This window comes from Bactrocera tryoni, chromosome 4 (genome assembly GCF_016617805.1).
Source record: "Bactrocera tryoni isolate S06 chromosome 4, CSIRO_BtryS06_freeze2, whole genome shotgun sequence".
Classification (NCBI taxonomy): domain Eukaryota; kingdom Metazoa; phylum Arthropoda; class Insecta; order Diptera; family Tephritidae; genus Bactrocera; species Bactrocera tryoni.
The window spans coordinates 60,373,416-60,399,840 of NC_052502.1; the positions used below are offsets into that span (position 1 = coordinate 60,373,416).

Sequence of the window (26,425 nt, forward strand, 5' to 3'; positions counted from 1 at the left end):
CTGATTGTCGTTTCTTTTAAGTCGTTCGTGAGTTATAGCGTCGCAAACATGGAGCAAAATAAAGAGAAAATACGGCATATTTTATAGCACTACTACGATAAAGGCAAAAAGGCATCTCAAGCCGCCAATAAAATTTGTGCAGTTAATGGACCCGATACAGTTTCCATCTCCACCTCACAACGATGGTTTCAACGTTTTACTTCTGGTGTAGAGGTGATCGAAGATGCGCCACGTTCCGGAAGGCCTGTCGTCGAAAATTGCGATAAAATCGCTGAATTGGTCGAAAGAGACCGGCATAGTAGCAGCCGTAGCATCGGTGAAGAGCTGGGCATGAGTCATCAAAAATTCATTTCAATTTTAATGAAAAAAAAATATATATAAATACAAAAACCACGGTCGGATCAACACCTTGGCGTGCTCAGTTCTTTTGCGTTGAACTCCTTCTTGCGTTGGAGGCCTTCGGCCGCGCTTCAAAAAAACAACCCTCGGCCGGACCAACACCTGGGCGTGCTCACTTCTTTTGCGTTGAACTCCTCTTTGCGTTGGCGACTTTAGCCCGCTCTTCAAAAAAATAAAAAAAAACCCTGACCGATCCAACACCGGGATTTATCAAGATAATTAGAATTCTGAAAGGTTTTACATCACTCATCACACGGTAATTAATTTAGTTATGACGTTATGGTAATAAATGGATTTTAACTAAAGTTTGATATGGAATTAAAGTTATTTTTGTATTATTTAATATAAAATAAATGATTAGACACGAATTAGTGAAGTGTTAGTGGATATAAAAGTTAAAAATATAAGTGTAGAATTCGATATAAATCGGAAAAACACGCATTTTAAATAGTTAATTTTTTCAACTTTAAATGCAAATATCATAAAAACCATAAGTTAGCGGCAATATATATATATCTATTCTTGATCTGGAATCCTCATATATCCGCACATACCCATTTTAGCCCCAAAATCGGGGGATGCTATTCAAAATTATGCTATTAACATAACAAACGCAAACGATTTTGAATTGTGGGGTCTGCTTTCAGGCATCACAAATTTGTGAGGAAATTGTGAGCATTTGAGTTTTTGAAATCATTTCAGCATACTGAAACCCTATTACAAACACCTCACAATAGCGTGGTGATTTTTGCGAGACGATTTATCGAGATATCCGTTACAATATCGGTGCCGGTATTAGTCTTAAAAGTTATCGACCTAATGAAAAGATGATATATTATTTACTACCTCCAAAAGTTAGAATATTTACCTAATCAAAACAATTACTGAGAAAAAATGCTTCAAATAAGTGGTCAGTACAGATTAACATGTATAAGGCAGTTATATAATATGAAAGACTTGCTTTTAAAGAAGTGTACGGAGAAATTTCAGAATAATTATTGCATTCGACTTCCTAATCAGTCTATGTCGAAAACTAAGGTTAGACAAATTAGTTTAAACTTTATGAAAATAATCTGATCTGCAATTTATATATTACTAGATAAAGCATTTTACCGCTGAATACAAAGCTGCTGTGAATTTAGTTGCTAGGTCTTGTGATGTGTCACCATTGATGGTGCGAAGATTGCACTCTAATAGTGTATTTTTTACGTCGAATAAGCCTCCGAATGACAAAGACAATCCCGACAGAACAAATGGTAAAGACAAGAATAATAATGCTAATAAAAATGAGAACAACGAAAAAAATGAAAACGAAGATAAAATGAAATCAATTCTCTCGAAAGCTTTACTTTGGATGTTTACTATTTACATGCTTGTCGTCTTCTTGTCGCTAATAATTACACCTAGAGCAGAACGTCCTGAGGTATAGTAAGAATATCAAATATGACACGATTTCGATTACTTTAGCGGTCGGTTAAAAAACACGAATTTCGGTATGAATGGGGTATGTACGGCTAGGGGAGCTTCTCCTGAGGAGAAAGGCACGATTACGATTACTATGACGGTAGGGTAAAAAACATGAATTTCGGTATAAATGGAGTATGTACGGATAGGGGAGCTTCTCCAGAGGTGAAATAAGCAAAAATACCGTTGCTCTCACTTATATATTTTTTAAAATATTACCTCTTAAAAATTTGTTTTAATAACACTTGGTATTTTACAATCTTTCACTAAGTTTTTTCACATTTTTCACTTTGTATATTTAAATATACACTCTAAACATGGAAATAATTTCATATTTCACTTTTACTTTGTTATATTTTAGCTATATTTACTAATTTAAAAATCACTTAGCGCACTCATCGTTGAAAAGGTTAGATTGATTACAAATATGAGGAAAACGAGTGTTGCCATATCTTCAACAGCAAATATGTAGGATGTTCAAAGATTTTTCTTTGTTTGCATTTTCGTGTGATTTCTTAATAAAAAATACCTTCCAACATTTTTCAAGCTAATAGCCTGACAGACGAGCAAAATTAATGCGCCTTAAGCAAGGCTAATTCGCATTGCAATTTTAAGGTGACAAACGGCAGTCTTGTTGGCACAATTCCGATTTCTTTGGCGCCGCGATTTGAAGGTACCGTTGGAAAGAGGGAGTCCTCCTGATTAAAAAATATATGGGGTTATAGGTACCGCAAACGCTTAGTTTACGAGATATTCGACCTTAAAGTTCAAAAATTGCCAAAATTCGAGCATTTCAACAAGCTATTTTACCGCATTAAACACACTTTACTCACATTTTTCACATCAAATTAATTAATTTAAACTATAAACTTTTAAATAAATCCACATTTTACACTTTTAACAGTTTTTTTTACCGAAGAAATCTTTATTTTAAAAATTACATTTTACACTCGTAGTGAACATCATGTGTGTGCTAAAATTACGACGAAATGGAGCGCTGCCATGTGATAATAAGGAAATTCGCTGAAATGCCTTTTTTCCCAAAAATTCCTCTATCCATTCATATGGATATGTTCTTTATTTAATTTAATAAACAAATATGTAATATTATATACTAATATTATATAATAATATTTAACCATTTTGTAATGAAAACTCAAACTTTGTTTGAATATTAGTGCAAGATAACCTAAAAATATAACCACTTTATAACGAAATTCAATATATTTTTTTTATTTTAACGCAGAAAGGAGTACTATGCGAAAGTACTTCAGTAACCCCTGGGTATTCGCTCGACCAGGGTTATTTTTTTAAAGCGCGGCCGAAGGCCGCCAAAGCAGCAAGGAGTACTACGCGAAAGTACTTCAGTCACCCCGGGTATTCGCTCGACCAGGGTTATTTTTTTAAAGCGCGGCCGAAGGCCGCCAAAGCAGCAAGGAGTACTACGCGAAAGTACTTCAGTCACCCCGGGTATTCGCTCGACCAGGGTTATTTTTTTAAAGCGCGGCCGAAGGCCGCCAACGCAGAAAGGAGTATTACGCGAAAGTACTTCAGTCACCCCGATATGATATAAATTTTACAATATTTTTATAGATTTTTACTTATTTATTTTTATTAAACATAAATCGCATATTATACATATACATACATATGTATAGTATATATGTATACATATGCATATAAACAAAGAAAAATCGTTAAGAATCCTATAAATTTGGTGTTTGAGATGTGGCAACGCTCGTTTTCCTCATAATTGTAAACAATCTAGCCTTTGCAACGATGAGTGTTCTAAGTGATTTTTAAATTAATAAATATAGGTAAAATATTACAAAATAAAAGTGAAATGTGAACTTATTTCAATCTTTAAAGTGTATATTTAAATATAACAAGACAAAAATGTGAAAAAATTTAGAGAAACATAGAGACATAACATGTTTTCTTAGTGCAAATTTTTGAATTTTTAAACGTGAATATTTCAAAAAATATTAGTTATTTTTACATTATTTTCGGATATTCCTCCTCTGGAGAAGCTACCCTATCCGCACATACCCCATTTATATGGAAATTCGTTTTTTTACCCCGCCGCCAAAGTAATCGGAATCGTGCCGTCTTGTTCATTACACTGTGATAGTCAAAAAAAAAGACAAGACCAAATTCGACGGTTTCCCCCTATTTCGGGTCCTACGAATCGAACTGCATCATTACTTTTTTGAGTTACAATCATGGTTTCATACAAAAATTTTTGTTGAAGTTTTTCATCAAAGGTGCCCATTGTAAGAGAAAGGCACATTTTTCTTCGGTCTCTAACTTTTTTAATGTTGACTTTTTTGGTAAACTGTCTTTGGCAAAGCTTCTCATAATAAGTCCGTCTTTAAGTTCTTAGATGACTGTAAACCCCAAAATCAATGTTTTTTGTGTCCTTATAGCCAATATGTCGAAAAAACTGAAATTTAATCCATTTTTTTTAATGTTTTTTCCCTCACGATTCGTCAATATTTTAATTTACCCTTTGATACTTATACATTAAGTGACATCTTGTAATAGTAAGAAACTTAAGCAAAGACAACGTTCTGAGCAAACTAACCATTAGAAAAAAACTTAACAAAATTTGTATTTTTTAAAAAGGTACACTAACTATGTTTGTGTGCTGTTTTATTTTTTTGTATCTTATAAGTGTTATCAATAAGTATCATAAATTTGTTCACAATATTTAAATTAAATTTAATAAGACTCATCTATCAATGTCCAACACAAATCAGCAAGCAACGAGTCAAGCTTTTTGCCGCTGTACCAATGCTCAAGGGGGGCGGCGACACACATGCCACATTTAAATGAAATTCTGTGCGAAGCTTCCAGTCACGCATTCTATATTGGAAGACTGTGCCTAAAAATGGGGTTCGGCATCCCAATGATTTGGATAGATCCACAAGGGCATCATACTAGTAACTGCTACGCGTGCAAGAAAAAATTTGAAAGACTCAACAAAAAAAACACAGTATACAAAAGTGTTCAATCTGCACAGCTACCAGTATCTCACTCCGACCTACAGATCTACTCTCAATGTATAACCCAACCGAAGTTGAAAGCCTATGTCGTCACTTGGAGATTTCCCAAGCCTGTTTGAATACGATGGTACGACAGCTGAAATTATCGCAAGGAGAAGCGATTTGCCTAGCACATCATCTTCGATCGGTAAATATATTGTCTAAAGATGTGAAAGTGTATGGATACCGCAAAAGACAGGAGGAGCTTTTAGATTTCTTTGAGGTTAATGTCGACAATACTTTTTCGTATAGTAAAAATATTCCTGGTCTTATGAACTGTGAGTACAAACCAGAGCAATGGCGCTTGTTTATTGACTCGTCGAAAAATAGTTTAAAAGCAGTATTGCTATATGTGGATAACACAAAAAATTCGGTTCCAATCGCCATAAGCTCCAACACAAAGGAAACATACGAAGCAATGAAATTAATTTTGGACAGAGTTCAGTATCAGCAGCATCAATGGAAGATATGTGCGGAGTTAAAAGTATCGCCTTGCTTACTGGTTTGCAGACAGGATACACAAAAAATATGTGCTTCATTTGTCATTGGGACACAAGGTACCGCGAGACCAATATAGAATGCGTGATTGGAAGCTTTGCACAGAATTTAAATGTGGCATGTGTGTCGCCGCCCCCCTTGAGCATTGGTACAGCGGCAAAAAGCTTGACTCGTTGCTTGCTGATTTGTGTTGGACATTGATAGATGAGTCTTATTAAATTTAATTTAAATATTGTGAACAAATTTATGATACTTATTGATAACACTTATAAGATACAAAAAAATAAAACAGCACACAAACATAGTTAGTGTACCTTTTTAAAAAATACAAATTTTGTTAAGTTTTTTTCTAATGGTTAGTTTGCTCAGAAAGTTGTCTTTGCTTAAGTTTCTTACTATTACAAGATGTCACTTAATGTATAAGTATCAAAGGGTAAATTAAAATATTGACGAATCGTGAGGGAAAAAACATTAAAAAAAATGGATTAAATTTCAGTTTTTTCGACATATTGGCTATAAGGACACAAAAAACATTGATTTTGGGGTTTACAGTCATCTAAGAACTTAAAGACGGACTTATTATGAGAAGCTTTGCCAAAGACAGTTTACCAAAAAAGTCAACATTAAAAAAGTTAGAGACCGAAGAAAAATGTGCCTTTCTTTTACAATGGGCACCTTTGATGAAAAACTTCAACAAAAATTTTTGTATGAAACCATGATTGTAACTCAAAAAAGTAATGATGCAGTTCGATTCGTAGGACCCGAAATAGGGGGAAACCGTCGAATTTGGTCTTGTCTTTTTTTTTTTTTTGAAAAAAGCTATCACAGTGTTATTAAATAAAGTGAAATAAAAGTGTGCGAAAAAGTTAAGAATATTGGAAAAATGAATAGCAAACGATACGTTGTTTATTTTCTGCCATCTAAAAATATTAAAATAAATTTTTGTCAATATACTTGCACATAATTTAATTAGCAATATAAAAACTGTTTACCTCTGAAGCTGTAAACACAAACAAGGCGGCAGATTTCAAGCGACATCTGTCAAAAAATTGCAAAAATCGGCCATTTTTGAGCAGTGTTGCCTACTCAAATTTGGTAAATTCAGCTAAATGCACGGAATTCTTGTGCATTACAACTTGCATTAACATGGGTCAAATGCGCAAGTAAATATAAATTAAGCCCTCTAATGCATATTAGCGCTGTGGTCTGTCAGGGCTATAAGATTGCTAAATAAAGAAAAAGAGAAATTTCAGCTGAACAATTCGCTTATTATTTTGCTTATTATCATATGGCAGCGCTCCATCTTCCTCTTTCCACCGATGCGTTCAGATCGCGGCCCCAAAGAAATCGGAATTGTGCCAGGAGAAATATTCAAAAATAATTTTGCTAACACTTATATTTTTTAAAATGTTCGTAATTAAAAATTCAAAAATTTGTATTAATAACATTTAGTATTTCACAATGTTTCATTAAATTTTTCACATTTTCACTTTGTATATTTAAATACACACTCTAACATTGAAATAAATTCATATTTTACTTTTACTTTGTTATATTTTAGCTATTTTAATTAATTTAAAAATCACTTAGCACAGTCATCGGTCAAAAGGTTAGATTGTTTACAATTATAATTTTTAACGATTTTTTTTTTTCGCATGATTCTTTTTTCTCTATTAATTAAAATAAAAAATACTTCCCAACATTTTTCAAGCTATAATTGAGTTGTGAACACTTTTTCCATATACATTTGTATATGTATAATATTTGATTTATATATAATAAACACAAATAAGTAAAACTCTATTATATTATAAAATTTATATCATATCGAGGTGACTGAAGTACTTTCGCGTAGTACGCGTAGTAAAAAATTAACCCTGGTCGAGCCAAAACTCAGGGTAACTGAAGTACTTTTGCGTAGTACACCTTTAAAAATCTAAGTATTTTATTACGTAATATTATTATTTAATATTACTTAATTGTTTATTAAATAAGAAAATATCAATATGCATGGAAAGATTGTTTATACTCATTTTAATTGGAAATATAATTTATAGACGATTGTTTTTATTAGAACTAAGATTGCTAAATAAAAAATGAGGAATTATAGCGAAAAAGAGAAATTTCAGCGAATTGCTCATATTTGCTTATAATCATATGGAAGCGCTCCATTTTTGTTAGCACATAAATGATGCTCACTACGAGTGTAAAAGGTAATTTTAAATTTTTACAGTATAAATTGTGAATTTGTTTAAATGGTTACAGTTTATTTAATTAAATTAATTTGATGTCAAAAATGTGCATAAAGTGTGTTAAATATAGTGAAATAGCTTGTTGAAATGTTCGAATTTTAGAAATTAAGCGTTTGCGGTACCTATAGCCCTGTATAGTTTTTAATCATTAGGACTTCCTCTTTCCAACGGTACTTTCAGATCGCGGCGTCAAAGAAATTGGAATTGTGCCCAAATATGATATACATGTAGTATAAATTTTGGTAGGCCGGTTCAAATCCGATATTGCTTGAAACTGTTTATTTATTTGTTCTGTGTTTTTTTTTATACCTACCCTGAACAGTTTGTAAGACCCGGAAGAAAACGTCGTTTACCCTATTAATTAGGTATATAAATGATCAGTGTGTTGAACTGAGCCGATTTGGCCATGTCCGTCCATCAGCCGGTGTGTTTGCCTGTTTGTATATACGCGAACCAATTTTTTGTTAAAGCATACGGCTGACACAAACTGGTCGGACAAAATTAAGTTTTTGTATGGAAAGCTTTTTGTATTTGACAAGATATCTTCGCGAAATTTGGAAGAAATTATAACAAGGCGAGGTTACAATATCCGGGGATATTCCGATCACTATCAAGATCATGTATAATGAGATTTTATAGATTTATTTTCAAGCCATCGACTACAATATCCAGTTTGTGAATATGGTCGCTGTGGATTTGGTGGGAGCGAGTGTTAGGTTCCGTGCAGAGAAGAAGCGAGAAAGGTCGGAGAGATACCTGTTTACCTTCGAATATATGCCATCGATTCCATTGCCCGACGTCAATATCGTGCAATCATCAGTGAACGAGGTTATGGAAACTCCCTCTGGTGGCTGTGGGAGTTTCAAGATGTAGAAGTGAAAGAGTAGCGGGGAGAGGACACCACCCTGCGGAACCCCCTGTTCAATTCTTCTCAGTTTAGATTTTTCTTCTCGAAACAGTACGGATGATTGACGACCGCTCAGGTAATTCATGGTCCACCTCTTCAGTCCTGGAGGGAGCGTAGTTTTCTCGATGTCCTGCAGTAGCGTTGTGTGATTGACGGTGTCAAAAGCTTTTGACAAGTCCAACGCTACGAGGATCGTTCCTCGCCGGGTGGTTTCTAGTTGAGGCCACGAACTATTTTGGCGTTTATGATGCTAAGTGTTGTGGTGGTGCTGTACACTTTTCGGAATTCAAGATGGTGGTCGGCCACCACCATTATCTCGCTAGCGATCTTTACGTAAAACGTTGAAACTCAAAGGATCTGAGCGGCTGTTTAGCTTGATTTCTTGGACCGCAGCTATCGATACATGTTTTCGATTCATGAGTGCAACTATCTCCTCGATCTAGAGTCCGTTGCAGTTGAATTGTAGTATTCGGGTTTGTCACGGGTGTCCGTGGGTGATCCTGGGGCTGACGTGTAGATGATGTTTGTTGCAGCTGTGGAACCTGCAGGGGCGGTTGTCGCACTGTTGTGTGTTGCAGACTGCCGCAGCATGGGGCAACATACGACTCGCTCCGCTCACACGTGATGCGCAGGCCGGAACACGCCGGGAAATGACACCAGCCAGTGCAAGAATATAACTTGACTGTTGTGACATTCCTAAATGATGATGGAGGAAATGATTGTACGAGGAACCAGGAGTTGCTGAGTGGTTCTCGTACGAGGATTGGAACGGGATGAAGGTTGGAGGGGGCAAGTCAGAGTGGGAGCTATGTTGGCTGTTTGAGCTCCTGGACTTGAAGGTCCTCTGTTGGCCACTCGGGATGACCGCCGGCGCAGTGCGCGAACAGTGTGGACAGCCGTAGAGGCTAGTGTCGCGTATTGCGTTGGCAACATGGGGCCACGTAACTCGTGGTCACCAATCTAAACGGGGTTAGATCGCCGAAGTCTGCTCGGCGTATTGCCTTATGTCGTCGACATAGTTGAGGAATGAACTCTTGACACTCCTAAGAAGCTGTACCGCAACAAGAAGGTGGCTGCAGGGATGATTTCTACGAAAATACCCCAGCAGAAACTTCTTGGAGAGGAGTTCATTTTGCTCTTTAATTAGGAGCATACGGGTCTCTCTGTGCAGATGTTCGATAGGAAACATAAAGAGGCATCCTGTTATACTCCGGAGTGCAGCGATCTGGTATGTCTGAAGCTTCCTCGTCTGCGTTCCCCTGCATCCAGGCAACCATGTTGGCCCGGCGTAATTAAGGACCAGTTGCCCGATAGCCTTGTATTTTGCCAACAACGAATCCTTGTCTTTTCCTCATGTGCTGCCGGCTAGCGACTTGGTGATTATGTTGCGGCTCTGACTTTAGCAATAATCGCGGTCGTGTGAGGAGTTAAGGGGCACAGACTGTCGAGTGTCACACCTAAAACCTTAGTGTTATTGACAGTCGGAATTTTAACGCCATCGGCTGCAATATTAAGGTCAAGTTTATTTTTGGGCACATGATATCGACTACATTGCCCGACGTCATTGTCGTGCAATCATCAGCGTTCGAGGTGATATAGTGAGTGATGCTGAATGAGTTGTAGAAGTTAAACAACAACGGAGAGGGAACACCCATCATTCGGATGATTCAAGATGACGACCTTGGTGAGCAAGTCTACTTCCGTCGAGCTTAGGTGCTTTAGCTTCAGCATGTTAATTCCATCAGATTTTGCCTTGTTGAAGACACTCTGAACCTCCTCATCGGTGAAAGTAAGTGGTGCGCAGTATTTTGGCATTTTACGTAGCCATCGGGTAATAAATGGTTTATGTCTACCGGGTGCGGTGTAAATTGCCGGCTAAAATACGACAACTCGGTCATGATCTCTCTTCGGATTCGACAAAGCCTTGACAGTAGTTCAAAGCTTACTTATGCCGGTGGAGAGGTTGCAAAACTTCAGGTGCTCTATCCATTTTGTCCGCTTGTGTTGATTTACTATTTAACGAATCTCTAGCATGGATTTCGAAATCATCCGTACTATTTCGAGGAAAATACTCTAAGAACATTAAGAGGTCATTCCTCAACGACGACATCAGACAATACGTCGACCAGACATCGGACGCAACTAACTTCCGACAACCACTGACTGCCATTCACAGTGGCAACGCCTTCACCAACTCCCTTCCAGTGAATGACATACTCGGAGTCAAACCACCACTCATTGCAGACGAAGTTGCTGCGAGAATCGATAATGGAATCTCGAATCGTTTGTCTGTTTCGCCAGCTCCAGCCACCTGCGATCATTTGACAGGCAGGAATGCCAAAGATCATGATGCGCGTTAAAGTCGCCTACTACCGAACGGTTTTCACCACGAAGTAGCTTAACCATGTTCGGGGGATATCCTGTAAGGCAACATTTAAATGGGTGATCTATGTATGAAATATTTCTAGCTCGACATCGCCTGACCAGATAGCTATACCCTGCGTTCGGGGCTCATAAATGCATCTATCTCCTCGATCTTGCAAAGGAGTTCGTTGCAGTTGAATTGTAGAATCCGAGTTTGTCGCGGGTGCCCGTGGGTGATCCTGGGGGTGAAGGCAGTGGCGTGTAGGTGGTGGTTGTTGCAGCTGTTAAACTCGCAGAGGCGGTTGTGTGGTCTGATAGCAATGGGTGTCGTGTTTTAGATTAAATTTGTCATCTTTGGAGCAAATATCGCTTGTATACACGTGTGCTTTAATAGCTGTTTCTGAATTTGGAAGTAGCTATTTTCTGCTAGAAGAAATTGCACTAGCAGAAAATAGTAGCTCTTTCAGCTTATTAAGCTCTCAATTTGTTATTTCTTCTGCTCGTTGTTTGGGTTAAGAAACGCTTTTTCAGCAGACATTTTTTATCTGGTTGAGCTTTTGTGCAATGGCTCTGTTATCAAAAGATAAGTTTAGATACTGGGAAATATGTAATGCCTTTTCTTTAAGGCACAAAAATAATGTCACTTACATGATCCTTTGGTTTGGTTTGTGATAACAGCAAATCAAACTTTCATACAAAATGTCTATGTCATGCCAAAAGTGTTAGAAGGTAGTTCTTTGATACTATGATTATAATTAGGCACCAGATGTTGTCTAACATAATGTATGTACGTTAAAAAGGGGAGGTATCTGGTCAATATTTCCCTTAGTCTCCATATACCGAATAGAAATACCGGATTTTGAAACATCCGGTTGACTTTATATTTCAATATGTAAGGTATTTTAATACTAGCTGACCCCGCAGCCGTTGCCCTGCGTGAAATTATGTGTTTTGAAATGAAAAAAAGTTGAAATTATATTCTGTCGAAAATGATTTATTTACGATTTTTCTACATTTTTTTTATGTGGCGCAACTTAATAAACATAACTTTTTGATTTCTGTTCTGGTGCGTAAATATATAGAGAAGATGGGTTTCCAACTCGTCAACACACCACATATATGTATCTGGCCGTGTGAAAAACATAGCATTTCCCGATTTCCTTGTGTCCTGTTGATTGTCAACGCAAGGGAAATTTTCCCTGGAAATTGAATACGTTAGAACTGAAATGGCTGTCCCTTGTATTCGATAACTACGTCATAATCATTCGGGTTCCATTACACAGTTTCGGCGCATGAAGATTGTGAAACATAATAATGACAGATCCAACTTTAAGACGCAAATGATGCTGGGGCAGGCTTGGTATGGCATTTGGAAATTCCACTGGATAATTTACGGTTTCGTCTTCCTTGTCAAGACGATCGATCGATTTATATGAGCGCAAACCTCCCGGAACTTGACTTTGAATCTTCCAGTTTAAATCATTAGCATCGGTAATTTTGGCAGCTAAAATTGCTCGTGCACTCAAGCTATCGCAGTTACGATAATTTGGCCAATGTTCGGATAAACATTCGTGATGAGTTCATCTTCCGTTGAAGTGAATTGACAAAAGGGAGGTGAAATTGATATCAAACCACTGGAAGTATCAACCGAAATTTGCCCATTTCCAATTCTTAGCGAATACAATGTAAAATGTCATCGGCATTGTCATTTTTTCGTATCCCATAATTAACGCGAATTTAAAGGCTGATATGTCGAAATGATCTTCGCGAAAAGTATGCGAACTTCAGTGGCATGCGAAGTACTATCGCATTGTCCTTCGTCTGTTTCCAGTGATTATCATGTTCCAGCAAATGCTACTGCTGGCATGCTTCTCAAAATGTTGCACACACTGTACCATTCACAATACGCGATGACTTAAATGAAGTTGAACCGCGAGACGCAAAACAGTCGGAAAACTTTCATGAATTGCAAAAGTAAATATCCTACAAAGCGCTTTATTGCAGTTCACATATCGACCCGTTTGATACTGCTGATCTCATATCGTTCAAGGCCAATAACCGCTATGTTGCTTTCTTTGGTGACGTACTTGCAAACGTATTTGATCGATTACACCAATCTGCAATATTCAACATTGACATGAGTTTTGAATGTGAATTAAACAAAAGGGGCGAATATGGTACGACCCATGTGTTGTCAACTTCGATGTGTTGTTAACGTCGATATTCACGCCTCTAAATGCTAAATGTTCTGCCATTGTCGTCTGGTGAGTGACGCCGATACAGTTAATATCCATCATTTCCCATTCCCGTTTCCGAAAGAAAAGCACATGAGTAGTGTTTCGTGCATTTATTGTCAAACATCCAAACCAAAGTGGGATTGTAAGGTTCGCAAGGTCCATGAATCATATTGGTTTTCACCACTTCGTATAATTCTGGATCTATCTCTGAATCAGGAATTTCCGCTGAAATGATTTCATCAATTTGATCTGGTGCGGCAAACCTCTTTTTTGCTACTCAACAGAACACATTCAGCATCTAACAGCATCATATATACCATAGGTTGCTTCAAGATAAAGACCATCAAACATCGCAGCTATTGTTTAAAAGTCGTGCTGTGATATCGTTACGATCGCGATCCATAATTCCGCACGTATGTCATCGCATTTTGAGAGTACTTCTTGCCTTTCTTTGGGCTGCCATACGTTGATGGCAAAAAGAACGCCGACCAATATTAGCGCCACCTCTTCGTGGCTTCGTAACAAATTTCAATCTGTAATTGATCACATCGTCTCAAACATACATAAAGTTTTCACTGAATAATTTTCAATAATTTTTCCTTTGGATAGCCGGAATAAAAAAGTAAGCGACCGCAATTGAACGATTCAAATAATTTACAAATCAAAATATTGAAAAACAAAACAAACAAAAATTGAAAAAAATGTGTATGGAAAATGTTACTTTTTGGAATTGTCCAATTTTCCGACTTCTCCTCATTAAAAGTATAAGGTATTTTGTTTCTAAACCTTTCCCGATCTACAACCAACAACCTTTAAAAATTTTATTAAGATTGGTTCAACCGTTCTCTTAGTGTTACTAACAAACAAACATTCATATTTATTGTAACGTTTGTATGGGGAAAAGAAAAAGGCTGTTTTTAGGGGTTTTCCGGAAACTATTCGAATTTTTCTCGCCGTAAAAACCATCCTTGAACTTCAACAAACATTTAAGAAAAAGAATTGGCCAAATTGGTTCAGGCGTTATTGAGTTATGCGCGTACATACATTTTTGGTATTCATTTTTATTTATATAGATTAACGGGTCAACGACATCGGTCATATGTTCGCTCATGATATGAGATTTTTCGGTAAATATCCTCGGATTATGATCAAAAGTGCTGTGAAATCATAAGTAACTATTTGAATAAACTAGACAACGACGTTGTATGTACAAATGAATTGAAGTGGAAATTTGCAATAGTTGGACTGTAAACTCAATACAAAGAGTCATCCAAATTCGCAAAACGAATATGTTTTTTTCGTCTCTCTTTATAGCATTCATTATTGCGATTTTTCTTGAACCGCATATATTTCTAAGCAATATTAATTGCAAACTGGCGTACATGGGCTCACTCCAAATGTACAGGAACTGAATTCACTGAGCTGGTAAATAAAATCAAATCACAAGATTCTCGACAGTGATCCGTGTTAATCAAAAATGAGTCTGTGCCGATTTTTACTATTAAAGCGTTTGACGTTAGCATTGCCGACGTATAAAAAGATTGTTGTCTCTAAATACGAAGAAGGTCGTTGGTCCGAATGGCTTGCCAAATATCTTCCTCAGAAATTGTGCCACCAGCCTCAGTAAGTATTTTAAACACGTATTCAATTTTTCACTCGAAAATGGTACATTCCTAACTGCTTGAAAATCTTCCTATGCCTGTCCTTTTCATAAGGATGGTCTAAGGTCTGTTGTATCCAACTATAGGCCAATTTGTATACAATCAGCTTTGGCTAAACTCTTTGAAAATATAGGTTTTCCTCACGGCATTCTTTAAGAATATTACCAAACAGCACGGTTTCGTAGGCTTTTTTTATGTAAATTATGTACTCGAAACTCTATATAACGGTCAGGATGCTCATACGTCCTACACGGACTTCAGCAAAGCATTCGATAGCTAAGCAGATACGACATTCGAGGTAGTGCACTGAAATAGATTCACTAATACCTAATTGGAAGGTAATTTCAAGTTAAAGTTGATGGGCATCTATCTACCCAAGGATCACATCTGGGTTCAACTCTCTTTAATATTTTTGCAAACCACAGTGGTGCTAACTTTCAGTCTGAATATCTGCTTTATGCAGATCATTTGAAGATCTTTAGTTTGATAACTAGTGACGGACACACCCATGTTCTTCAGAGCGATATTGACAAACTATCGAGCTGGTGCCAAAAAAAAAAAACAAACTAGATTTGAACATCAAAAAGTGTGTAACCGTATCATACTCATGATAATACTTCCGAACGTCAGATTACTATAGCTTGAACAATGAGACAATAAGCGAAGTCGAGAACGTAAAGGGCCTGGGCATCATCATAGACAAAAAACTGACTCTCAACTTGCATATTGATAAAATTACTATCCAGGCTTTCAAAGTCATTCACTACTACATCTCTAGTTCTTCCAATTTCAAAATACAGCACCGTAATTTGATCTCCTTTCACTGACACCGCAATAAATCGTATCGAAAAATATTCAAATGTAATTTTGTAAGAGCTTAGAATACCGCTATGCCCTCTATGGAGAAAATGGTTCAATAAATGACATCTACGGCTATTTCAATGTCAACAATTAATGTAGTCTGAATATTTTTTCTAGAATATTTTTATGTTGAATGGATTAATTGACGCGCCTGACATCATCAAATGTTTCGAATTCGCGCAATCATTGAGTTTTTCTCGTCAACACAATATACATATTAAATTTTCCTCTTCGATTGAGTTTATGTCAGATACGATGATTTTATAATAAATTTTTCTGACTGGAAGTTACATAACTAATTTAGTTTATATTCATTGGGACAAAAGAGCATCCGGAAATTGTAATTAAATTCCCTGGGTAAATGATATTTTAGAAAAATATATTTTGCTAAGTTGGTAGGACTGTCCTTAATTACTGTGTCTGATCTATCAACCAGTTTGTTTACAGCAGCTGCTTAAGTCGGTACACCTCAGTAGTGCGTTGCGATTTTTACAATGATTAGAAATATCGAACAAAGAACTTGTCTCAAATTTTGTATTTCTAACCAAATTTTGTGTGAGGAAACGTTGCAAGTATTGGAAAAGGCTTACGGTGATTCAAAAACACAAGCCTACGAGTGGTACAAAGCCTTCAAAGACGGTCGAGAGATGGCAAGAGAGCTCAACATCTCTCGCGATTCCGTTCGATAAAGCTGATTTTTTTCAAAAAGAGTACAATTGTGACCTAATTTAAAACCAAAAACGCAATGAATACTATCGATCAACTAGCGTATTCACCAGATTTGTGACTTTTTCTTGTTTCCCAAACTGAAACTGCTGCTCTGCGGAACTCGTTTTCAGTCGATCGAGAGGATGAAACAAAATTCGCAGAAGGAGCTGAAGGCCATTCCAAAAAGGGTTTATGAAAAGTGTTTCAAGAAATGGAAAAATCGTTGGCGCAATTGTATTACATCTGGTGAGGATTACTTTGAAGGCGACATAATAAATATTGATGAAAATTTAAATATTTTCCATTTTATTTACAATTTTCGGGTACTTCTTTGTTACAATGTACATATGTCGATGAGATACAAATTTGATTGGAATCAATTTACGATTTCGTCGTACAATTAATCCTAATGTCTTTTGCAATATTTTTTTAGTATTAAGTTTTGCTACCCCTGAAGGCTTTTCCCCGGCTTTGATTTTCCAAGTCTTTCCTTACTTGTTGTTTCATGTGGTGCTGTGAGGGTTTTTACTTATTTTATTATACTTATAGTGTAGTTCCTTACTCATTTATAATAAAGTATACATATTTTCATTTAAGATATACAATGTATTCCAAATAAATTCGTGAAATGGTGTATCCAAATGCTAAAAATTTTTTTGTTGCCTGATTTTAACGGAAAACTTTTGGTCAACCATTTTGTAGTACTTTTTGGCAGATGTTACTTGATTTATACTCGCGTTCTGCGTCGGTCGACAAAATCGCCCAGCAGAGTTAGTAATTCGAGCAACCATGGTTCGTTTCATTCTACGTTTACTCTCATCCTCAGACACGCGATTTAGTACGCATAGAAAACGCTATTGCTGCTGAAGAGCAGAGTTTTGAAGAATAATGATAATCCATAAACCATTGTTAACTCACCGTTACATCCTCCATATTTCTTCAAAAATGAAGCCGGCCATAATTTTGCAGTCAATACAAAACGCTATAGAGCCATGATCAACCATGATTAATGACTTTTTGCAGGATATTGATAACGTTATAAAATATTCGCTATTTATGTGTCTTCCCTTTTCAATAGTAGTTTCAAAAAAAAAACTCTATGCACTACGTTAAATATCGATTCAATACAACACTCTACATTATTTATCCAAAGATACATATCGCCATAATAATTCGTTTTTATTACAGTGAAATAACTAAAAACTCCATTTTGAATAATTAATTCTTTGTTAACTTTTGGCGCTCTGCTTCAAATAACTTTCCTAAATATTTGATACTTTTAGTTGTACAGTAGATTTGAAACTGAAGGCTTAGTTAGAATATACACATATGTATATAATACACATATATAAAAAGAACCTTATTGATCGCAGGGAACAGTTACGAATATTGCGTTGTGTACACATACATGTTTTGACTATTTCTAACACTCCTCAACGCAATATGTCATTAGACACTTAAATGTTAACATTTCATTTTAATATATACACATCATACTAATAGATTTCTTATGCTTAATTTTACTAAGGTTCTTGGGCAGGACATCATATATCATATTTTCAGTTGATATATACTTTATTTCAATTACATTGTTCTTAACCATTTTCCTGATATGATGATACTTAACCACTTCGGTACGACGCATATCGGCCACAAAACGTTGCCCATGGCCGGCATTCACCGTCCGCGCACTGTCTCTCTTTCCTAAACATTGCGCACTTTGGTTTTCGCTAAACACCTTTGTTGAATGATCATCGCTCAAACCCATCTCGTTCATGAATTTACGGATATATAGTATGCTGCTTCTTTAGCATTGATTCCCCGGAGATCACTGCTCCTGCTGCAAGAAACGTCCAGGCGCTGTACGATTTTCGGTTCATGCATTATCCAGCCTAATCAGCATAGGCATAACACTTGATGGGGTTTGCAGTCCGTTGGTAGTGCATACTCAGTTCAGCAGTGCCTTTAAGGTATCGCAAAACTTGCTTGGCATCCACCTCTTGTTCCTTATGAGGATTTGCGTTACGTTGTGACAGCTTCGCAACACAGTGTATATATCTGCCCGGGTTTTAATGGCTAGATACATCAGAGAACCTATCATAGATTGATAGCTTGCCTGGTTCGCTCGCGGACACTCTTCATTGTCAAACTTACCCTGGAATCCTGCGCTCAACGGAATGACTTTCGCCTTGCAGTTACTCGTATGATACTCGTGGAGTAGGTTTCCAATATACTGTTTGTGACCAATAGTAAAGTTGCCAGTTGCTCCTTCTCTTTCTATTTCCATACCAAGGAAATGCCTCAGCTGACCGCCATATTGACGCCTTTGTTGAGTGCTTTCATAGATGGCAACAATCAAATCGTCAACAAAACAATGAAATAAACTTTCAAGAAAAATTACGTCATGTGCTACTGCTACCTTTCATGTACTCGAATGATGTCATGTCCCCTAGCTTCTATCCAGAAGCCTTCATCCAGACGAGCATGTAGAATCATACTGCGCGCCATCTCAACCAATGTTCTGTTCGCGCGCTCAGCTACATCATTTTGTTGAGGTGTGTATGGTACTGTAACCTGACTTTAATACCGTTGCTTCCCAAAAATTTTTCAAACGTGCCACTCAAATACTAACTTTTTGTCCAGCTTCTCAAAGTTTTGTTGAACACTTTCAATTTTTCGAATATTTCATCACGAATTTTCAAGAAACTTACATACGTGTATCGCGATTTATCGTCAATGAATGTTACAAAATATCGCGCTCCTCCTTGTGAGGATTTATTCATTGGTCCACAAATGTCTATATGCACCAGATCCAACACGTCTTTCGAGCGATTTTCAGTTTTCTTTGGAAATGGTTTTACGCATATCTTACACTTTGCACAGATTTCACATATGATTCTTCAAATCACTGTAAACTTTTGCTTTTTTTGCAGTCAAATTAGACTATGCACCAAAACACTTATTGTCGTTTGTCTCTAATAAAAACAAATCTTGCTGCTCCGCACATAGGAGCATTTGCCCTCAAAAACCGGACAAAATTGAAAATTACAAACTTCAGCCATGGTACTCAAAATTGATTTTTTTTGGTACCTAAATAACCGTTCTACAATGAACCGATTAAATGAATGACCTTCAGGCCGCTATATTGCCACACAAGTAGTCGGAACCTAGACTTCGTTCAGAACGCACGTGCTTATTCGCGAACTCTCCATTGTTCTCAAAATTGCAAGTTGCTTTTTTTATTGCGTGAACGGAATTCTTGAAAATATTTTTTATGGATTCAGGACAACATGGTATGTATTTAATATTAATGATATAAAAATTAATTTAGTTAATGTATTATTATGTTTTTTTCGGGGAAACAATGAATCATTAAAAAAACAATTTTTTTTTTTAATTTTTTAGAAATTAGTGTTTTTGTTATAGTGTCGGGCGAGGTCGAGCTATGAATAATTTTTCCTAGTAAACTACAGGGTTTCTACTTAACATATAAGCTTAAATATTTTCCCCGTCTTTCGCCCCATTTAAAAAAAGCGCGTTGAAAAAAGTTGGTCAGTTGCATAAAATGAGTAGTGCTTTATTTATTTATTTTAATTAAATACTGAAGTCCTGCTTAATTATTCTATACGGGTGGTATATAGATGGTATAAGGGGGACCGATTTTGACAAAATTTAGAACGTAACATTTTCATTTTCCTGTGTTACTCTGTAAAAATAAGCGAAATCAGACTACAACCACGTCTACTTCCCACATAACATAATTTAAAATTCCATTTGATTTTTTCACTTTCCAGTACACAAATAAAGAATTAATTAATATAACGGAATAAAACTTTGCGGTAATAATTTCTCTAAAGTAAGCCACCTTTTGACCAATAATTGTATAAATCCAACCAAAGCTGTTCAAGCCCCTAGGTACCGAATATGCGAACCCGATACTTCTAGGTCACTTTATGTAAGATATATCCGCCAATATTTGAGTCAAGTCTCAATGAAAATTGTAGAACATATTTTATTCATAACAGTGTATCTTTGAGCCTAAAATAGATACAATTGCGCGAAAAAAAACCCCACCTATATAACTATTACCAAGATTTTCGGACATCCAATTGACCTTGCTCCATATGATTGCTGATTGTATGAAAGGTACCTAAATGAAACCGAGGGAACATTTTTTTGAGTATGTGGCATATTAGTAGAATGTGGGATGAGCAAAAATAGATAAAATCTGGTCGGTACTACCCCCTTCTCAAATATATTCAATATAAAATTTTCGATTGCACTCGAACTTAGTCCTTCCTTACTTGTTTTATTTTAATATATTGCATTATTATATTTAATCATGCATTTTTATAAAATCACTTTAAATAATTTTGTCCGGTTTTTGAGACCTAAGGCTCCCATGCGCTTCGGTGCAAAATCATCGTTAGAACATGCAAACACTGAGTATGACTTTTCCGACCTTTGTCGTCCCTCTCATTTTCGTTGCCTTTGACGCTCTCGGTTTTTTCGCTGAATTTTGTTTGGCAATTCTTTGAAATGTGTCCACTCGGCTGATTTTCGCCTCGCGAAGAGAACATTTTTGCTCTCCTTGTTGTTGAGCAATTTAATTTTTAACGCACTTAATGCCGGCAAAGATTCACGTGATTCCATTGCTACCACAAAATTATCAAAGGCGTAGGTCAAGCTTGGCAACGACAGTATGCACAAACACTCTACGGGCAGTGTAAAACCAATCTCATAGAATTTTTCAGTCAGATCTCTGAATTTCTCTAAATGCTTTCAGATTCTGGCGATTTTATATGTAATAATTGTTTTAATAATGTAACGCGGCGTGCAGGTCCCTTAGGCATATGAATTTCTTTTAACCTTTCCCACGCACTAGCTGACGTTTGGCAGTTCTTCACATTATTTATCTTCTTCGTCTTTTACGATGCGACCGCAAACTACGAGCCATAACTCTGCATGTATGAGCACGCTTTTCATCTGAACGACTCACGCGCTGTATGATTGGTATCATTCAGCTTCTCAATCGAATGCATAACGTAATTCATGTTGTCGTCCAACGCGAAATTTCACTTAGTCACTTCTAGTTATTAGTTTTTTTCACAATTTTAATTTACGATTTTCTATTTTTAATGAATTTAACACACTTCTTTGCAATTATTAATCAGCCGTTTTCCAGTACAATAATCAAATTTTAATTTACACTATTTTTTCTCGCCTGGGCCCATAACTCCCTAGTCCTACAGTTTATTTCAGACTGAAGGCTAAGTTAGAATACACACATATGTACATACATATATAAAAGAGAACCTTATCGTTCGCAGGCAACGAGATTTTACAGTTACGAATATTGCGTTGTATATACTATTTCTAACAGATACTTTACTTTACTGAATGTTATTTTTTTTTGTATATTTATTTCGGTAGACTTACTTTATCTTGAATTTTATGGAGCAGAACTTCAATGATTGATTTTTCACTCTTTACAAAGTATCTAATCTTTTGGGATCCAAATATTTTTAAACTGCGCCAGATTCTCCCTGGAATGTTACCTTTTTGTTTTTATTTGTTCTGCATAAACAGTTATTTTTTCTATTACCTTGTAAGGGTTCAACGAGATATGTTTCTTGGAATGAATTCGTACATCACATGTTAGCTACTGGCGAAGTTAAAGAACTCATTATACGCCCGGATATGGAGATGGTAACGATTATTTTACATGATGGTGCCATAATTAAAGGAAAAAAGGTTACATCTACAATTTTCCACATGGCTATAGCTGATGCATCTAAATTTGAAGAAAAATTGCGGGAAATCGAATCAAGACTTGGTATAACTGAAGGCAAGTACATGTGAACTAGATGAAAAATGCCTGGTAAATAATAATCTTTATTTTACAATTATTATTAATAAATTTAATTTAATTTGGTACATATGACTAATGTCATTCATAAAAGTTGTAGATCAAAATGGTTCATTTAGCTAGTATTAAAGTGTACGAATTAATTCTAAAACATTGTCAAGATGAGAAATAGTCAACGAATAATCCGGGGAAATGGTGAAACTAATCCAAAGAACTGTGCAGCAATATCGCTGAACACTATGTTCGTAATATCAAAAATCATAATAAAATATTTAATTAAACTCATACGCCATACTGCCAAACCCAAAAAACCGGAATAACGTATTTTTTGTAGACGAGAACAAATTAAACCTGTTTAAATCTGACGGATAGAGCTATGTTATTATATTTATATCTAGCTTAATTAATAATAATTAATAATTTATTACTTTAGGAAAAACTAAACAAATATCACTTCGTATATTATTTAATGAATGTATAACAGTGCATATCTGTAAAACAATTGTATACATTTTCAATGTTAGGTGTTGCTGTTACTTATGATAGACATAGTGATATTACTGGACGTATAATGGTGTTAATTTTGTTCTTCGCATTGCTTATGTCGATCGCGTCAAGAATGAAGGGTGTCCGAAGTCCTATAAGCATGGATTCTTTTGTGAGTTTTTTAATTTAAAAAAACATATCGTACATTTAATAATATTTGAATAGTCTCAAATGGGTAGAGCGAAATTTACTCTAGTCGATCCTTTTGAAGGAGGAAGAGGAGTACTTTTTAGAGATGTTGCAGGCCTACAGGAGGCCAAACAAGAAGTAAGAGAATTTGTTGACTACTTGAAAGCACCACAAAAGTATCAAAGATTAGGAGCAAAAGTGCCCAAAGGCGCTTTGCTACTGGGACCACCTGGTTGTGGAAAAACATTGTTGGCGAAAGCCGTCGCGACTGAAGCTCAAGTGCCTTTCCTAAGTATGAACGGATCGGAGTTTATTGAAATGATTGGCGGTCTCGGAGCAGCAAGGGTACGAGATCTTTTTCAAGAAGGCAAAAAACGAGCTCCATGCATAATATATATTGATGAAATCGACGCAATCGGACGGCAGCGATCTGGAACTGAAAGCATGGGCCAAGGTAGTTCTGGCGAATTAGAACAAACATTAAATCAACTTCTCGTGGAAATGGATGGTATGGCATCCAAAGAAGGAGTACTTATGCTTGCAAGTACCAATCGTGCTGACATATTAGACAAGGTAACTAACAATACTACACATATTTATAAAAATAAGCATTATTACAAATATATATATTAGGCATTACTTCGACCTGGTAGGTTCGATCGACATATATTGATTGACTTGCCCACTCTACAAGAACGTAAAGAGATTTTTGAAAAACATTTATCTGATATAAAATTGGATTCTAAGCCTGCGCAGTTTTCGGGAAAACTTGCCAGATTGACACCAGGATTTTCAGGCGCTGATATTGCTAATGTATGTAACGAAGCTGCTTTACATGCTGCCAGACAGTGTCAAACCAAGGTATCGGCATCAAATTTGGAGTATGCCGTTGAGCGACTTGTAGGTAAGTTCATTCCATTGACAATATTGTATTCACGTCTGCTAAATTTTTGTAGGTTTCTTAATTGTGCAAATTGAAGTTTTAAAGTAAATTTCTGTTGTTGTGGGTTCAATTACATACACACCTGCTCAAAATAATAATTACACAATACTTTTTCAAGTAAAGCTCATCAACAAAAAGTTTTATTTAAATTTTTAAGAAAAACGCAAACATACTTATATTTTTGTATTTACATATATATAATAACATCTATTAAATAGTGGAGAAATATGGTAATTTTAGAGTTTTCTAATGTGATGTCGTAAATAATTACTCCTGTACTAAGTATTGTATCCATTGAAAAGGTCTACAGAAAACTCTCCGATGGTATATGTCTATCACTTATGGATATTCCACAATAACATTTTTTTTGTCGTGCCTACAAATAGCGTGTTGGAAGCCGCGGTTCTCCCTATAGCACTTTGAATTTAGCAGCGATCGTACGCGTTTATTATCGGAGCTCTCTAGCGAGGAATACTTAAACTTAAATATATTATATAATAATACAACTGCTAAATATTTGGAATAGTAGAATAGAACTGTAACCAAATACACAGTGCAATGGATTATAACTGGCTGATTACTGAATCAGTCTATGAATATTATACCACGTGCATTTCCAACTAAGCAAAACTCTTTTCAACGGTTGATCTCCCTGAACAGAGCCCAAATTCAACAGTATTTTCCCCCAAAACGCAATGCTCTATTAACACACGAAATGCATTTATGATCCATTTTTTTGTGAACTAACAATTTGCTTCACAAAAATGCTATATCTCATTAACTAATGGTTATAATCTAACTAATAGAAATCATTTAGTAGTAGTATTATCTATGGGTTACCCATGGATTACTTTACTTACTCGTTTGGTCACACTACAGATTAAAGGCGGACAGGTTTCCTTAGGTATCTCATACCAAGTTTTTTGTATGCACTTCCGTAACTGGTTTTTGTTAGAGAAAGACTGATTCGGCAATTTTTTTTTTAGTTCTCCCCATAGGTTTTCTATTGTATATACATATATGTTTTCTTAACCAGTTTTGGGTCATTATCTTGCTGATATACCCAACGTAATGTCCTCGTAATAAAATAATTTCTTGCCTGCTAAAGACAAAGAGATTTTTAATAAAATAAAAAAAGATTCCATTATTCACTATGATGTTAATTTCATAAGTCTTAATAAATATTGACCTTTTAGTATACTGGCATCAGATATTCCAGTGGTCTTTAACTAAGATTTCTTAATAAAACAAAATAGACATAAGTTAATTTGGATCCAATTATATTTATAATGAATTTTAGAGACACTTCGAAGTATGGTATATCACACGCCTTAAATTCTTTTAAATTTTTAAAGGTGTTTAACTGCCGGTCGCTTCAAATTGTTAACTGAAATATTATATTTGTTTTTTTTTTATTATACTGGCATCAGATATTCCAGTGGTCTTTAACCAAGATTTGCTAATAAAACAAGTTATATTTATAATGAATTTTAGAGACACTTCGAAGTATGGTATATCACACGCCTTTAGTTCTTTTAAATTTTTAAAAGTGTTTAATTGCCGGTCGCTTCAAATTGTTAACTCAAATATATGTTATTTGAATAATTTGTACACACATTTTAAATTTAACCCATCAACTAATTATTAATTTTTGCATTTTCCAAATTAAGGTGGAACCGAAAAACGATCACATGCACTTTCACTGGTGGAAAGAAAAGTTGTTGCTTATCATGAATCCGGGCATGCTCTTGTTGGTTGGCTTCTCCCCAATTCTGATATATTACTAAAAGTGACAATTGTGCCCAGAACAAGTCTTGCCTTGGGATTTGCACAATATACACCAAGCGAACAGAAGCTGCATAGCAAGGAAGAGCTTTTTGATAAAATGTGCGTAGCACTTGGCGGCAGGGCTGCTGAAAATATAATCTTCAATAAAATTACTACTGGAGCACAAAATGATTTAGAGAAAGTTACGAAAATCGCATATGCTCAGGTACAAAAGTTAATAGCAATTTGTATAAATATGAAACTCACAATTCCACACTGAATAATATTTTAAAACTTAACTTTTAATATTACTAGATAAAAAAATTTGGAATGAATGCAAATCTAGGGCCAATATATATAACAGACGCAGAGGAAAGCGGAAGTTTCAATCACCCATTTTCGGAAAACCTGCACAGGATTATTGACAAAGAAGCTCAAAATCTAGTAAGCAGTGCATACCAGAAAACAGAGGAACTATTGAAAAAAAACTTGGATAAATTAGAAAAAGTATAAAGGAAACTTATTCTCATTGCCACTGTTTTATTCCTCATTTATTTTCAGATTGCTGAAGCGCTGCTGGAGAAGGAAACTTTGTCTTATGATGAAGTAGTTACTCTGATCGGACCACCAGCTTACGACGTTGCAAACCGAGCGTTAGAACCTGTTGAGTTCGAAAAGTCTTTAAAAAATCTAGGAGAAAAAGACGAATAATTTGAATGAATTACTTAGTGTTGACGTTTTTAAAGTTTTGTGAATAAAAGTTTTCAAAAAACAAA

At 35.8% G+C, this 26,425-nt stretch overlaps 1 protein-coding gene across 2 annotated transcripts; it reads left to right on the top strand.

The window, feature by feature from the left end:
- The first annotated feature begins 1,220 nt into the window (after window positions 1-1,220).
- LOC120773631 (paraplegin) lies at window positions 1,221-26,425 on the top strand. 2 transcript variants are annotated; one of them, XM_040102638.1, is made up of 9 exons: window positions 1,221-1,437; window positions 1,499-1,822; window positions 22,009-22,243; window positions 22,789-22,922; window positions 22,976-23,512; window positions 23,573-23,843; window positions 25,553-25,875; window positions 25,965-26,156; window positions 26,211-26,425. In XM_040102638.1, the coding sequence occupies exons 1-9, from the start codon at window positions 1,294-1,296 to the stop codon at window positions 26,358-26,360; spliced, it is 2,310 nt and encodes a 769-aa protein (XP_039958572.1). In that variant the 5' UTR covers window positions 1,221-1,293; the 3' UTR covers window positions 26,361-26,425. The 2 variants fall into 2 exon arrangements, with proteins under 2 accessions (XP_039958572.1, XP_039958573.1); XM_040102639.1 differs by lacking the exon at window positions 1,221-1,437 and having other exon boundaries at window positions 1,533-1,655.